Here is a 15,843-nt window from a genome sequence, read left to right on the forward strand (position 1 = left end):
CTGGAGCTGCAGGTGCTTCCTCCACAGAGCTCCCAGGAGATCCACCCTTGAGGCTCTCTCTTGCCCATCCCAGGTCTGCCCCTCCCGGCACGAACAGAGGCTCACCTATGGTGTCCTGCAGGCCCCTGACTTCTCGGGCAGCGATGGTGCTCTCACTCTCTTGGGCTTTCTCCCTCTTGGCTGCTTTCTGTTCCCTGAAGCACAAGGAAGGGAGAACAGGACAGTCCTCGGCACCTGGGACTGTCTCCTACGAGCAGACACTGTGGGTCTCTACATAGGAAGACACCATCTCTACCCTCACGCTCTGGTGCAAACCAAGTGAACCGTTTTCCACCTGCGGAAACTGAGCTTCAGAGGGGCTATTATTACCAGTTTGATAGACCAGGCCCTTACCAAGTACTTAGCGTGTATCATTTGCTCCTTCAGCATCTTACAAGTAGCTGGAGACACGAGAGTATGGAGAAGTTACAGCAAGGAGCAGCCCTGGCACTCCACCATGTACCTGTGACTCTAAGGCCCAGTGCAGCAGGCAGGGGTCCACGGGAAACCGAACCTCGAGTTCCCCAGCAGGGCAAGACAAGGATTGTGTGGGTTGTGGATTTGCCCATCTATAGACAGCCAAGGGCTCTGAGGGTCAGCAGCCTTGGGGAAGTTTACCCTGGAAATTCAAAGATCAGGGCAGGGTAGAGAACTACTCAGCATTGGGTCAGTATCTGACCCTAGGCCAAGGATTGCTAGACTACACAGTGGAAAAGGGGAAATCAAGGAAGGTAGAGGAGGGACTCTTTTCCAGAGTCCCAATCTGGGGCAGGAGTTTATGGCTTGACCAGAGATTGAAGAGGCTAAGGGAAGCCCACTCAGCCCTATTCCCACCAGAGCCCTGTGGGGAAGAGGCAGTTTCTCTTTTTCCTTTCCTTTTTTCCTTAGTTGAAGAGTCTGATCCATGGGAGCTGAAAATGATTGCTTAGGAATCTCAATTTAACGTGCTCAAAGTAGAGCTTCTGACCCGCCTGCCTGGGACTCCCAGGACCCTCTTTCCCTGTCTAATACAGCACTAGTTCTTGTGGCTTCTGCCTCCAAAACACACTTGTCCACCCTTCTCCTGGCCACCACCAAGCTTGGCTGAACAACCGTGAGGGCTCCTCCTGATCTCCTTGCTTTTTCTCACAGTCTCCACCCCTCATCTACTACACAACAGCCTGAGGAACCCTAAAATGCAAAATAGTTGCTCACTACAACAAAGTCCAAGATACTTAATGTGGCCTGCAAGGCCTCATTCAGCCTCATTTTCCACTCCTCTCCTAAGCCCTAAAGACCTTCTTCTCCTTTCTGGAATTGACCAAAGCATTTTTGCTTCAGAGCCTCGTCCCCATTCATCCCCTCACCCACCTTCCATGTCTCTACCGAAATTCCTCCTCTCACAGCCCCTACCTCAGCTTCAGAATCTCCTCACAAGTTGGTGTTATGAGGTGAGACTGCTTATTTATTTATCATTAAGGCCTCAGACTCCATGAGGGTGGGCACCCATCCCCAGTGCCTGGCCCCAGGGTGCTCAATCATAATTATTGGGGGGGATGGAGGGGGTAGGGTAAAGCAAACAATCTTTAAAAGACAGGCATTCTGACCTCCCTCGTTGTATCTCAGGCTTCATTCCCACCTGGTTCTCATCTTGTCTCAGCTCTTTTCTGGCCTCTGAAGACTTAAAGGTACACCTGGGATGTGGGGTGTGGCCGGACAGCAAAACGTACCGGTAGAGCACAGGGTTTTCCGTGGCCCAGTCATTGGGCAGGCTGTGTACCCAGTTCTGTTGTCGAGCAGACAGCATCTCTCCTTCAGGAATGTCTACCTTCTTCATCAAGGGTGTCCTCCCGCTCTTTGGGGTCACAGAATGCTCCACTGCCCGCTTTCTGCTGACTGCCAGGGAGCGGACCAACTGCACCTGAAGCCAGGAAAGCCCAGGGGGTCAGCGCCGCAGACTCCCCAGCACCCTCAGTCTGACTGTGCTGCCTGCTGCTCTTAGAGGGTCAGGTGGGAGCTGACACCAGGAAGGCACTTTGGCTGCACCACACCCCCTGGAGGAGGGCTCTCCACTGCCTCAGATGGCCTTTGGGCCACTCTGGAGGGGCATCTTTAAGAAATCTAAATGAGGCCAAAGTTTTTATAATGATGAGGAACTGGGAAAAAAATGGAACTGTCCAATAAGAGGGGATTGGTTGAGTAACCATGATATTCAATATTCAATGGAATATTATAAAGTTATTAAAAATAAGACCTACAAAGAATTATGAGATGGTGAAAAGCTGATGAAGATGTACTGTAAAAATATAAATTAAAAGTTAAATTAAAAATTATAAGCAAAAGTATACTGTATAATATCAAAATTGAAAACACATAGGGAAATGACTGAAGGAAATATGCCAAAAGATTAAGAAGGGCTTGTTGTTTATGGGGAGCATGATCAAGTGAGTGGTTTGTTTAATTCTTTCTTTGGTGTTACAAAACTTTGTTATAATTTTCAAACCTTCTATAGAGGGCATTATTTAAGGCTCAAATTAGGAATGAAAATCCTTTTAAAATTAGTAATGCAAAACTTCAAAAGAAGAGTTTAGGTCTGTGTGTTTTTTTCCCACCCTTGCCTAGTCTGTAAAGTGCTTTACACATCACAATGCAATTTCAACAACCCAAATGGCCACGAAGCAAGGCTACTTTTTGTTTTTTTAATTTTATTTTTTCGCATGGGCAGGCACCGGGATTCGAACCCGGGTCTCTGGCATGGCAGGTGAGAACTCTGCCTGCTGAGCCACCATGGACCACCCACAGAGCAGGCTGCTTTAAGCAGTGAGCCGAGGTCATGGATAAACTCACCTTGCTCTGGGATAGGATCTTAGGATACTACTAAAGGGCAAAAAGCACATTGAGAACACTGGTGTAGAACCAAACCCTTTTTCCATGGAACAAAAAAACAGTGATATTTTCATGCATGGGAAAAATAACCAGGGCATGGAAAGATGAATTCTGGCTATCCTTAACTAATTTAAATGTTCTAATTTTTCAAGAGTAGACTTTTATTTTTATCCATACAATTTAAAAGCCATTAGGAATTATTTCTAAAATCAAAGTAATATAACAACCTTTTACTTCTTGGCTTCCCCCCAGGAAAGCCCTGTGAGTACGGAGAACTTGGGAGGTTGCGGGAATGCGGGCAGCAGAAGGAAGAGGAGAGCGGGGGCAGAGCAGCAGGGGGCGGCTGGAGGGCAGGTGCAGGAGAGAGAGGAGGGTGCGGCGAGCCGCGGGGCCTACCTCAGCCTGGAAGATCTGCTGGTAGACTTTCCCGCTCGGAACCTGCGTCACCCGCCCCACCGAAGACATCTTGGCCGCCGGCCGGCTGTTCCTGTCAGGAAGCCGTTGTCTAGGAAACTTGTCTGGATCGAGTCTCAATTCGGACCAGCTGGAGGGGAAATCCAGGCCCGTCACCGCCCGCCCCCCCCCCGCCCCAAGTGCACTGTGCCCGGGGTGCGAAGGCGGCCCCGGAGGGAGGGCGAGGAAGGGGAAAATGAAACAAACCTCAGGCAGGAACAGAATCCGCGGAGGGCGGCTCTTCCCGCTGCGCAAACCCCACACGGCTCGAATAATACATGACCGCTTTGTGCTCCAGCCTCCTGAGCTCTCCCGGGGGACAAGGTAACGCGCCCAAGGTGTCGGCTGGGATTCGAACCCCTCTCTTCCTGGACGCCGCCGACCCCGCCGGGCGCGGAGACAGGGTCAAGTCGCCCGATTCCCGTGACTTTAACGGGGAGCCTACAGTGTGGGGAGAAGTCCCGGCCTCGCGGCTGCAGCCCCCCACCCTCCTATTACCCCCACTTCCCCTTCTCCCCATCCTCATCCCCCGCCCCCACTCACCCACCCACACCCACCCCGGAGCCCTGGCAGGTCCCGGAGAGCCGCGGCTTCGGCGGATTGAAGGGAAGCCCCTGCGCCCAGGAGCCCCGCCGCGCCCCACCTTCTGGAAGTACCGCTCAAGTCCCCACAGCCCTCCAGCCACAACCGCTGCAGTGGTCGTCTCCAAGGCAACGCGGGGGCGGGGCGGGAGACGCGCTCGCCGGGCTTCTGCAGCTCCTCCTGAAGGTAACCGGTTGCCTTTAGCAACGGGGGCGCTACACTTGGGGTAGGAGATTTCCTAGCCAGGCTCTTTGCTGTTGGCCTTGTTTCTCAACTGTACTAGGGGTGATCCCACTGGTCTGTCACAGCGTCCAGAGCAGCATGTTAAAAGTTTTGAAAACTAGTAGGAGATCTGAGTTGTGGCACCACGCCATTATGTTCAGGAAATTCCATCCTATCTTCTTTGCTTTGATTAAAACCAACTTCTTCTAGAGGTAGCACAGGGTAATAATCCTTGGCCTTTGAACTCTAAGGAACGATGTTCAAACATTTACTCACACCTTTACTTCTGGCAAGTTACTTCGATTCTAGTATGTCTCTTTGTAAAAGAGAACAATGCCCACCTGATTGGATATTTGATTGGGATAAATACAAATTTGCAATATTTCCTCATCTAACTAAAATTTTTTCAGCCCCTTGTGTGTTGGGCACAGTTGTAGGTCCCTAGAAAGCAGCAAAGCATAAAGGAAGTACCTGATCTCATGGAGGAAGATTCTAGTGGGGGGAGGGGCTATATAGTCAACCAATATTTGCATCACACCAGATGGTGATAAATTGCCATGAAGAGACTTCTGGTGCCAGATAAGATGGCAGGCCATCAGCTGAGGAAATGATGCTGAGCCCCTGGGTCTTCCAGAAGAACCTGCTATTTTAGGCCAAAGAATAAGTGGTGGGGTTTCAATGGGTGGTTTGCCCCTCCCAGATCACCGAGAAGGTGGGATACCCATGAATGATACTTCCAGATGGCCAAGTAACTTGTTGGCAAGGAGTGTGAGTGGGTGGTGCTGTTTGTTGTGGCACAGGGACTTAAAGGGGGGTACTGTTGGGCACCCTCTTGGAGAAGAGAAAGAGGCTTTGATTTTGAGGCCCGGTGCTATCACCAATGTGCTGATATCCTTAGGCATTTCACTGCCATCTCTCCCCTCTTAAAAGCCTCAGTGACCTCAAGTGTAAGTGAGGAGGGGGGGGCATTCTTCTTTTTAATCTATATGGGTCATTTGAGAAATTGATGAATATTTGGGCTCCATACTTCAATACTATACCCAGATGCAGAAATTTGCACACAATTTGAGGGAGTTTCTTGGGCCCCTGAAAACCACCTGGGAACCCATGGACACCAAATCAAGGACCTTTGTACTAGTGAATACTCATCCATTCGTTCAATGACACATACCGAACACCTACTGTGTGTAGTGTTTGACCCTTTGAGCTCTAATGTTCTATACATCTGGGAAGGCCTGGGGGATCCTATTAGTTAAAATGTATGGATGTTGGTATCATTCACCTGGTAGGCTGGAATCCTCTCTCGCTCATTCTTCTAAGGCAAAGTGCAATGGGGCCCCATCATTTGCACCCTTAACTTACTTGAATTAAACTATAAGTGCTGGGCAAGAACAAAACAAATAATTTGCAAAGAGTCTGACATTCAAACCAAATCACCTAATTCATCTGGAACTCAGCTGAATAAATAGCAAGCTGTGTCTCATCCCTTCCTGGAGGAAAAATAGGCTGGGCTGGACCTAGTAAAAGTTAGTGGATCCACATAACCCCAGTCCGGTAGATGGTACCTTAGGAACCAGTTGAGGGCTTCTGGAGACCCATGTAGACTTCACATAATTTTTAGCTAACAGACTAGAACCCGATTGGTCCCCTGAATTGCTTCTAGGTTTCCTTCCTTCCTGCTTTGGTCTTAGGGAGAAGAGACAGAGAGGAAAGGGACTTATTCCACAGCAAGAAGACAGACATTGCCTCTAGACAGTGGCTCCTATCAGGGGTGATTTTGAATTCTGGGGATATTTGGCAATGTCTGGAGACATTTTTCATTGTTACAACTGGGTGGGGACTGCTACTGGAATCTAGTAGAACATCCTGTATGCACAGGACAGCTCCCCACGGCGTAGAATTATCTGGTCCAAAATGTCAGGAGTGCTGTGACTGAGAAACCCTGCCTTAGATCAAAGAAGGAAGGAGATTTCCACTATATCCTTCTAAGGATGGAATCAACCCAGGCTCCCAGAGGCTTGGGGTAAGTTCAGGTGGACATTGGAAGGTACAATAACCTGTTGGCTGTCCCAGCTAGATCCCATATTGTACAATCTGGGCTTTGTTCCTGTCATCAATGGGGACTTCATCCCAGAAGATCCAACAACCTATATACCAATGCTGCTACATAGCAGGCACCAAAAACTTGAATGTCCACATCTTTGCCAGTGTCAACATACCAGCCATCAACAAGGAAAACAAAGCCACCGCGGGGTAGTGGTGCAGGAGCTAGGGATAGTGCTGCAGGGCTGTTCTTGGAAACTGCCTAGGGGAGGCAGTTTCAGAGTGGGTAGCCTTACCCAGGTGGTAGGAGTGAGGATATAAGCCACATGTGAAATGGAGCCTCACTGCGTATGCGGGCCTTTTCTGGGTACTATTACTGCACTTGTAACCCATGGGAGTCCAAAGGGTGACATGAGCCCTTCTGTGTTATGTTGGTGTGCACAAGATATATTAAACTGCTCTCAGGAGCCTCCCAGGTGTATGGGTGAAGACCCTTGGACACCAGTGCTCCCCTCCAGCCCAGGACAGGCTTGAGACCTGACACTTTTATTTCTCTTGGGTTGAGGAGACAGATTTCATTTTCCAAATGGCTTCCATTTTGCGAATAACATCCCCAGACAGCTGTACCACATCGGTGACAACCTGGGCTGCTAGGAACCAGGAATTGTGCTCTGCTGAGACAGCACTAAAAAGGCCTTCCTGGATGAGAAGACACCAGCTTTGTGTCTGGGAGACACCTGTGGCTATCAGGAAGGAGGGGATAACCCTCAATTGATCTGGCTGTTGGCTTTACAGGGGGTAAAGCCTGGTGGCGCTCTCACCATTCAGGGGGTGGTGTTCACAGTATTTGACAGGAGCAGACAGGAGGCTGGTGCAGGGTCCCTGGGCTCAGTGCTGTGCAGGAGTTAACCCTTCAGCTCCTGATGATCTGAAGCTGGGGAGGGCACTTGGGGAGCTCGACAGGTAGCTGTTCAGTAATTTAATTTGCAGTGAGGTGTTTCTGCAGGCCGTGGGCCATCAGTCCTGGTGGCACTCCCTGCCCTCCCCCTATCATGCAATTTCTTTCACCCCTCCCCACAGAAGCAGATCACACCCCCAAACATAACCAAAGAACAAGTTTTGGACCATGGACACAGCCATCCCAAGGAGCTGCAAGCCCTAAGGGCTCGGGGCCCAACTCTCCTTGAGGACAAGTTGATAATGACATGACTGGGAGTATAAACTGGTCAAACTTGAGTTGGTGGACCTCAAATCACATGGCCCTGGACTTCACCTTGGTCCACAGGGAAGAGCATATGGAGTTGCTCACTGGCAAAGAATAAGTTCCCTTTCCTAGCTCACTCGTGATGCCTCAGGCTGCAGCCAGAGAAGAGTGGACACCAGGCACTGGCACAGAGCCTGCGGGCCTGCCATGGGGTATCTGGGTTATGAAATTATACACAGGTGTGGGAAACACTAGTTCATAGTGAGCAGTAGTACTTGTGAAAAGAGGCCGAACTACAGCCTTTAAGCCTGCATCTACCTCAAATCCACCCAGGCCCCACCCCTCACGCCCTCACCCATAAGCAAAAGGAATTCTAGTATCAGGGATAAAAATCCCAAAAAATCATATCTAAGGTAAAGGGTGGAGCCCAGGGCCCTAGAAGGGATTGAGATGCAAAGTCCTGCCTCCATTGGTCCACTTCCTCTGTCCTTTTCCTTTCTACACTGTATGTATTGTTCTAATTTTTTTCCCCACTTAGCGCTGGAATTCCAGAGGTTACCCTTGAAACAACAAGTTCCTAATGGGTGGTCCAAAGAAACCTTAGCAAGAGAAACAGAAAAGTTCCTTCTTCCGCCAAAACTGTAGAAAGCCACCCACTGTGCTGACCCGGGTCAGGAAATATTCCTTGAGAATGGAAGCACCTACCTTCAACATCTAAATCACGAGAGTCCTGATGGTTGGTCTCAACTTCTTGTTAGGTGTATTGATACCAAAATGCATGTTTGCTCCATGAAAGGGGGATTTTTGTGTTTCCTTCAGTAAGGCAGGGAAGGGTAATTGGTTCTTTGTGCTTGTCCCATATAAGATAAACTGACTCTATATGGTTTCTTATTTAAATGAGCAATTCAAGAACCTGTATCTTATTTAAATTAATATAGTCAGTGAAAGAACCAAACCTCAACTCCCAAGCTGTCATAGAAACAGAACTTTAATATAATATTCAAATCTAACATTTTTTATTTACAACAAATAAATATGGCCCCTCCCAAATTGTGTGTGTGTGTGTGTGTATATATATTTTACAGTTACTCAAAATTCAATTATGTTCCAACCTCACCCAAATCCTCCTTCCCACTAACTAGGAGGGACCCAGAAGGGCCCCTGCTCATTCACTGGGTGAAGTGTGGGCTAGGAGAAGAGGGTCTCTCTCCACTTTGGGAGTGTGGGGGCCTGGGCTGGGGGTGGGGGAGGGGAGACCCAATCATTCCTGACAAGACCTGGTGGTAACGTCTTTGGAGCATATTGGGGCATAGGGGGACATGGGGCAGGAACCCCTGGTAATGTCATAGGTGGGCATCCACAGGCCAGAGTAGAGAAATGCAAGGGTTTCCTAAAGCAGCAAGTGGTGCACAGGAGTCCAGGTCAGCCTGTCAAAGGGCAGATCCAGTCTGGGCAACAGCAGAGGATCAGGAGTGAAATTGGAGTCTGGGGGTAGCCTGGGCTGGCTGGTGGGAACGGTAGTGCCTGCCTGGCCTGGCCCATTCTGGTTGGGTATGGATAAACTACCCAGCCAGCCAAACCCAGGAAGGGCAACTCTGCAGCCAGTGGGCACCAGGGTCAATTAGAATTTCCCCTTTGGGAAGTTGGGTCCCTTCTCATTTCTCTGCAGAAGCTTGAGATAGTTTTGTTCTTGATCTTGGTCACCATGGGGGAGGTCCTCTTTGTGAGAAGAAAATGGAAGTTGGCTGAGGTATCCATGCAATAAAAACCATTGGCCATGTCAGGGATTTGCAGCACTGGTGGAATGAACAGAGGGTGGGTGGTCAGCTGTGCTCCCAGGAAACTACAGGATACCCCACGAGGACAGGCCCAAGACAGTGACCTGAATACCCTATCCAGATCCAAAACCAAACAACAACTGCTCCAACCCCAAATGATACCTACCCAAAGGAAAGACTCTGCAGAGACACGGTTTAACATGAAGAACCCTTGTTTCAAAAGTGGCTCTGACTCTATAGCTGCCAACCCCAGAATCTGCCCCATCTGCCCCTGCTGCCTTCACTGCTCCAGGTCACAGAGCTGAAATAAGAGAAAGCAGACCACAGCCCCTGAGCGCAGCACTACTCAGGACAAGACCACTGAGGCCCAGCAAAGGACAGGCTTGGCCCCGCCTCCTGAGCAGGACTTCCTGATTCTTTTCCTTGCTTAGTTAGCAGGATATTGAGTTGGCTCCCTAGAGACTCCAGAGGAGATCAAGTGAACTATGTTTTGTTTTTCATGACATCAAGTCATGGGCTGTAACGTACTTGGTGTTTATGCCTACCAGTCATGATGCTTTTGGAGGTGCGATCACCTCAATCTGTCCAGAAGATGCCCTTTGAGCTCAGCCTCCGTGCTTGGCCATCATGCCCATGGCCTGAATTGGAAAGCCCTTTCTTTGGAATCCTATATGATGTTAGCTTGGAACTTGGCTTCCCAATGCCTGGGTCACACTGAGGGGATGTGACTGGGAGATGAAACAGGCAGGGAGAAGATGCTGTGGGCACACATGGCTACCCGGAGCTGGTCAGTGTGTGGGTGAGATGCTGACCCACCCTGCTGACAAATTCACTGGGGCCAGAGGGCCTTGGACCTTCGGCCAAGGCTGAACCCTTTAACCATTGCCTGCTACAACTCACCCCCAAATTATTTCAATCTTCTGAAAAGATTTGGACCAGATCGTAATCCTCTGTCCTGTCCTCATCCAATGTAGTTTATCCTCAGCCAGAATGGGCCAGGCCAGGCAGGCATTACCCTCCCTACCAGCCAGCCCAGACTACCATCAGTCTCCAGTTTCACCCTTAAGCCTCTCCTATTGCCCAGCAGGACGATGCTCTTTGACAGGCTGACCTGGACTCATGTGGACAACTTGCTGCTTTAGGGGACCCCTGCATTTCTCTCCTCAGGCCCATGGATGCACACCCATGACATTCTCAGGGGTTCCTGCCCCATCTTCCCCCACATTGGCATTTCTCAATCTGCGCCAAAGATTTTACTACCAGGGCCTGTCAGGAGTCTCTGTGTGCCCCCACCCCAGGCCTCCATATTCCCAAAGTAAACAGAGAAATGCTCTTCTCTGAGCCCACACTTCACCCAGTGAATGTTCTACTTTGCTAGTTGCCAAAATGCAATATAGCAGAAACAGAATGGCTTTTAAAAAGGGGAATTTATTAAGTTGCAAGTTTACAGTTCTAAAGCCATGGAAGTGCCCAAATTAAAGCAAGGCTTTAGAAATGTCCAATCTAAGGCACCCAGGGAAAGATACCTAAGGTTCAAGAAGGTCGATGACGTTCAGGGTTCCTCTCTTAACTGGAAAGGCGCATGGTGAATGTGGCAACATCTGCTAGCTTTCTCTCCAGGCTTCTTGCTTCATGAAGCTCCCCCAGGGGCATCTTCCTTCATCTCCAAAGGTCTCTGGCTGCGTGGGCTCTCGTGGTTTTTGTGGCTCTGAAGTGATTCCAAAAAATATTTCCTCTTTTAAAGGATTCCAGCAAACTAATCAAGACCCACCTGGAATGGTGAATTAGATAAAGGTTTTTGAATGCTGGAAGAATATCCCCCCACCCCCGCCACTGCCTTTTTTTCTTTTCTTTTTTTTTTTTTGTGTATGTGACACATTATAATAGCTGCAAACATAACATACATTTCAAAATCTACATTCTTAGCATTTTCTCCACTACTTTATAGAATATGTAAAAAAACAATAAACCAAGCCATTCCCAGCACTGTTTACCTATTTCCATGGTGTAGTTACTCCCACCCTGGCTGATTTCACGCTTCCAACATGTTGTCACTACACAAGCAGTTGGAAGAGACGTGCAGTAACAACCGTTAGATAGGGTCTCCTCATCCTCACTCTGTGGATGTAAATAGCCTCAAGATCATAGTTAATAGTAAAAGGGAACAAAATAATTAGGAAGTGATAAAATTTGAGTCTTTATCATCTTTGTTTTTAATATGTTCTTTAATTCTATACAAGTTTACATAATTTAATTCACAATGACCTTTTAACAAATGGCTTTCAAAATCCTTGATAATTTGATAATTCGTTCTTCCAAATTGGCACGTGAGCACACCAGGCATCTGCCTCCACCCCAAAGCAGGATTCTCGGGAGGCTGCCTGAACTTGATGATACCTGGGGTTCACAGAGGGAAGTCAGGACTGGTCCAGAGCCTGACATTCCAACATGCAGGTCAATGTGCTGCCAGAGGTACCACGTGAATGGACACATGCACACACGTGGACACATGTCCACACAAACACACCTGCACACAGAGACACACAGGTGTACACATGCACCAAACAGGTGCACATGTTCATATGGGTGTGTACACACACATGCACACACACATGCTGCATGCACCTTTTCCCTCCTCCCTAATCCTTCTCTACACTAGACAGTGGGAACACATTTCCACCTGCTGCCTGCAAGTCGGCCAACCCCCTGCTCCCTGGGCTTACTGAGCTGGAGCTGAGATAGAGCAGGCCTGTGTCACAATGCCTGGTCACTGACCCTCTCTGCCCCAGTTACCCGAGGGAAGTTTCCACTGAATTTGACAAACGTTCCCTGAGCCTCTGTGCCAGGCATTGGTCTGGGCTCTGGGGATCCTCAATGAGTCACGCACAGGGCAAATGTCAGGAGATCTAAGGTGTGGGCCCCAGCTGGGCAGGGAGGATGGTGACCTGCAGGGGAGCCTGCCTCCCAGAGTCACCTCTATGTGGGCAAGTTACCAAACCCCTCCTGGCTTCAGTTTCCTCATTTTATAAAGGGGATGATACAACCTACCTTGCAAAGTACATGTGAAGATTAAATTAGGATCATATAAAATAGCAGAGTCTAAGACAACGTGACGCATGATAAAGTGACATCAAGCAATGAAAGCTGTGCTGGTGTGTTTAGCTCCCTGCTGTGGAGTGGTGTTGTTAGGACCTAAGGAAACAGAGGACTCTGGGAGCCCAGAGACACCCCTTTCTCCACAGCACAGGGGTGTTGGGGGAGGGAGCAGGGTACACAGATGGCTGCGCTCTGGACTCACAGCTCTGTGTCTCTTTGTCTCTCATCAGATTGGCCCCCGCAGCTATTTTTGTCCAAGAAATTCTTAACAATGAAAAATTTGTAAGTTGTGGCCTTTTATGAACAGACCTTGCCTGTTTTCACTTTAGGCTGATTTTGTGACATCTTCCCTTCAGAATGGTGTTCTATTGCTTTTGGAACTTTCAATCTTGGTGGAAAAAACAACCCAGTCGGGGGTGCGAGGGTAGTTCAATGGTAGAATTCTCACCTGCCATGCGGGTACCCAGGTTCGATTCTTGACCCATGCACTTCCCAAAGAAACAAAGAAAACAAAAACAGAAAAGCAAACAAAAGTCAACAAATGGTGCTGCAATAACAGGATACTCACATGGAAAAAGAATGAAATGTGACCTCGCATACAGCATACAAAAAAAAAAAAAGCAGCCCGGACATTCCTGTAACTGGTATTGACTGTTGTGTGCATTGTCAGGCACCATTCGAAGCACTAGGGAGAGATACGCAGCCGTCACACAGTCTCGCTCTCTTGAACTAACAAGAAAATATCAGGAAAGAATTAAAAAAGCCAAAGGACCTCTAATGCCACTTCCCAGAGACAACCACTGTTAAGAGCTGGGTACCATAGTATTTTATAACCCTTTTCTTTTCATCTTACAATATACAATAAGTACATTCATAAGCGATCACCAGTTTTATGAGGTTCTTCTAAAAAAGGGGAGCACCGCTTCGCTGTTGCCCTGTGGATGCTGTTTACCCTTCAGCGAATCTGCCCGACCAGCCCTGGACTCACCAGGAAGCAGTATGGACCTCAGAGGTGAAGAAATGACATTTGGGCTGACTCCACAGGTATTTTATCTGTTCCCTGCAGTGGTTGCTGGAGTGGGGCTAGCCTAGGCGGACCAGGCTCCATAGTCATAGGCCTCGAATTTGGAGCGTTACACCATAGTCCCTCCTTGAGCTCAGCTGCTATGAGATGTCACCAGGCTCAGCCCTGGCTCAGCCCCTCTAAGCAGGAGATGGACCCAGCAGCACAGCTCATCAAAAAGAATTAGGCGGGTCTGTCTATTCTGATAGAAGTTTCTTTTATGTCTTCAATGAAACGAGAATCAAGCTTAGCCTTATCCCTTTTGTGCTTAAATTCTTCTAAGTTATAAACATATAAAATTTTGGCAGGAGAATGGATTCTTATTTTCTGCTTTACACACTTATTAATTTTTGATGTTTTACAAGGCACATACATTACATTGGGAAGGGTAGACGCCCACGGGAGGGGGAGGATGAGAGCTAGAGCAGCAGCGAGCAGAGAGAGTCAGAGCCCCGAGCTGTCTGACACATGCCTTTGGGCACCTCTCCGACCATATATTTAGCTTGTATTCTTAGACGTAGAATTTCTAGAAATGGAATTACTGCATTTTAAAGGTTCTTAGTATAGTTTACAAAATTAATCCTCAGAGTGAGTATTTCAGCCTGTTTACACTGTGCCCAACAGAAAATCCACAGACAAATCCTACTTGTCTGCAGGCTCAGTAATGCTGGGCAGGTATTTTCAATCTTTGCAGTTTAGGGGGCATTTGCACAGGGACGTCCTGCCTTATTCTCTCTGTGACACCCCAGTTCATCTCTCGGTGGCCTGTGGCCAGCCCCACCCTCCTCTGGCTTCTCCTGTCACAGGTGGGGGAGCCTCTGGTGGGCCCCACTTTCTGGGGCTGTATGGGGTAAGCTCTTCCTCTTTGGCCCAGTCCCAACTGTCCTCCGTCTTTCAGGCTCGCCTCGTGGATTCCGTGTCCCTGATGGCCGCTTTCAAGTGGGGTTATGTTTTTGGTTTCTTAAACATTTTTCCTATCATTTTGAGGTTTTGGGATGAGATGGAGAGATGGCTATACATGCTCAGCTGTCCCCTGAAAGCAGCAGTCTGGCTTTCACACTCCTCCACATCTCTGCCAGCTCACCCCACCCCAGCCCACCACTTCCAGGCTGCTGCAGAGGTGGGTCAGACGGCATCTTCCGTGCTGGGAGCTTCCGGGACTGTGGAGGAAAACGTGTGCTCTTGGCCTCCCGGAGGATGCTCTGCACTGAGCCTTCTGAGGGACAATCAGGAGCTGGCCTGGGAAGGGAGCCCAGGAGGGGGAGCCTGCAGGAGTCAGAGCAGTGTGAGCCAAGGCCGGAGGTGTGAGAGCAGGGAGCTGACAACGTGGGGGCGCCTCCAAAAGGAGGAGGTTCCTTCTGAAGAGAAGCTGTGAAGCTGCTGTCATGTGTTTCAGATGTGAGACCGGCCAGCTCTGTCCTGCAGGTGGTGAGGTGTGCAGAGGTCAGAGTCCGCAGTCTGTGTCCCAATAGCCCAGCAGTAGACCTGGAGCAGACTGAGGCTTCTCAACTTCTGATTCCGGAAAACCAAATCCAAAGGCTGATTTCCTGTGCAGCTAGTGACGCCTAAGCTTCAGAGCCCCTCGCTTGGCACAAGCCCCTTCCACAGCTCTGGCAGGATGGGGAAGGACCCCAGTCATGTGCTTATATGGTCTCAGGTATTTTGAAGTCTGATGCCAGTGCTGCATTTGAGCCGCTGCTGCACACTGCCCCGTGGGAGGGCCCAATGCGGGATGTGGAGCTCTCCGGGGGCCTCTCCACACTGACCTCTCTGGATCCACATTTACCTGGGGACCCTTGTGGGTTTTGGGCCAAACCTGCCCTGCCCCGTCTCTTGTCTCCTCTCAGACCCTTCTGAAAGACCAATATATCTTGAGTCTCAACGTCTTAAACCGCTCTCACAGCTGCTGTCCTGTGGCCACGGAGGACATCAATTAAGTGCTAGAGTGTTGAGTTGTGGCCTGGAGCCAGGAGACCTGACCATGTGGCCTTGGGAAAGCCACCTGCCCTTTGTGAGCCTCACTTTTCTCGTCTGCACAATGGGCGCAGAGGGGTCTGCACACTAGGGCGCAGGGCCCAGTTATGGATGGGCAACATCTCCCTCCTCTACCACGGGGGTTCTGGAAGGGCTCGTTGTTGAGTGGAAAAGGCCACCTCAGGACAGGGGGTGGCCTCAGGCTTGTCCCGCCCTGTGTTCCAGCCTCACCGTGACTGTCGTCGTGGGTCTCATGGTCCTGCAGGTGCGGGTCGCGGCCACCTTCTTCCTGCAGCCGAAGATGAGCCCGGCGGACAAGCAGAAGCCCTTGGCTCTCCACCACAGGTGGGGGCGGGAGGGAATGGGGGGTCGCGGGGCTCCCGCTCGGCGTCTCGCCTTCTGCCCCCTTGCTCTTGGCTGAGTCCTGGGGGACCCTTTTCCCCCTGAGAGGCGGGTGGGCTGTGCTTCAGCAGGAGGGCCCTGGAGTCGGGCTGCATCCTGTCCCCACCACTTACCAGCTGCGT

General features: G+C 49.8%; 1 protein-coding gene across 4 annotated transcripts in view; it reads right to left on the reverse strand.

Annotated features, from left to right (window-relative positions):
- Nucleotides 1–4,047, reverse strand: part of CCDC180 (coiled-coil domain containing 180) — a 101,868-nt gene extending 97,821 nt beyond the window's left edge. For 2 of the 4 annotated variants that reach the window (XM_077147592.1, XM_077147566.1), the window contains exons 1-5: nt 4,001–4,047; nt 3,565–3,798; nt 3,301–3,448; nt 1,749–1,939; nt 106–194 (exon numbers count right to left, since the gene is read on the reverse strand). In XM_077147592.1, the coding sequence (XP_077003707.1) occupies nt 106–194; nt 1,749–1,939; nt 3,301–3,369 (349 nt within the window). In that variant the 5' untranslated portion in view covers nt 3,370–3,448; nt 3,565–3,798; nt 4,001–4,047. Of the gene's footprint in view, nt 1–105; nt 195–1,748; nt 1,940–3,300; nt 3,449–3,564; nt 3,799–3,914 lie in introns of all 4 variants that reach the window. The other 2 variants (XM_077147574.1, XM_077147584.1) reach the window with 2 other exon arrangements.
- Between the last annotated feature and the right edge of the window lie 11,796 nt (nt 4,048–15,843).

This window comes from Tamandua tetradactyla, chromosome 2, assembly GCF_023851605.1.
Source record: "Tamandua tetradactyla isolate mTamTet1 chromosome 2, mTamTet1.pri, whole genome shotgun sequence".
Taxonomy (NCBI): Eukaryota; Metazoa; Chordata; class Mammalia; order Pilosa; family Myrmecophagidae; genus Tamandua; species Tamandua tetradactyla.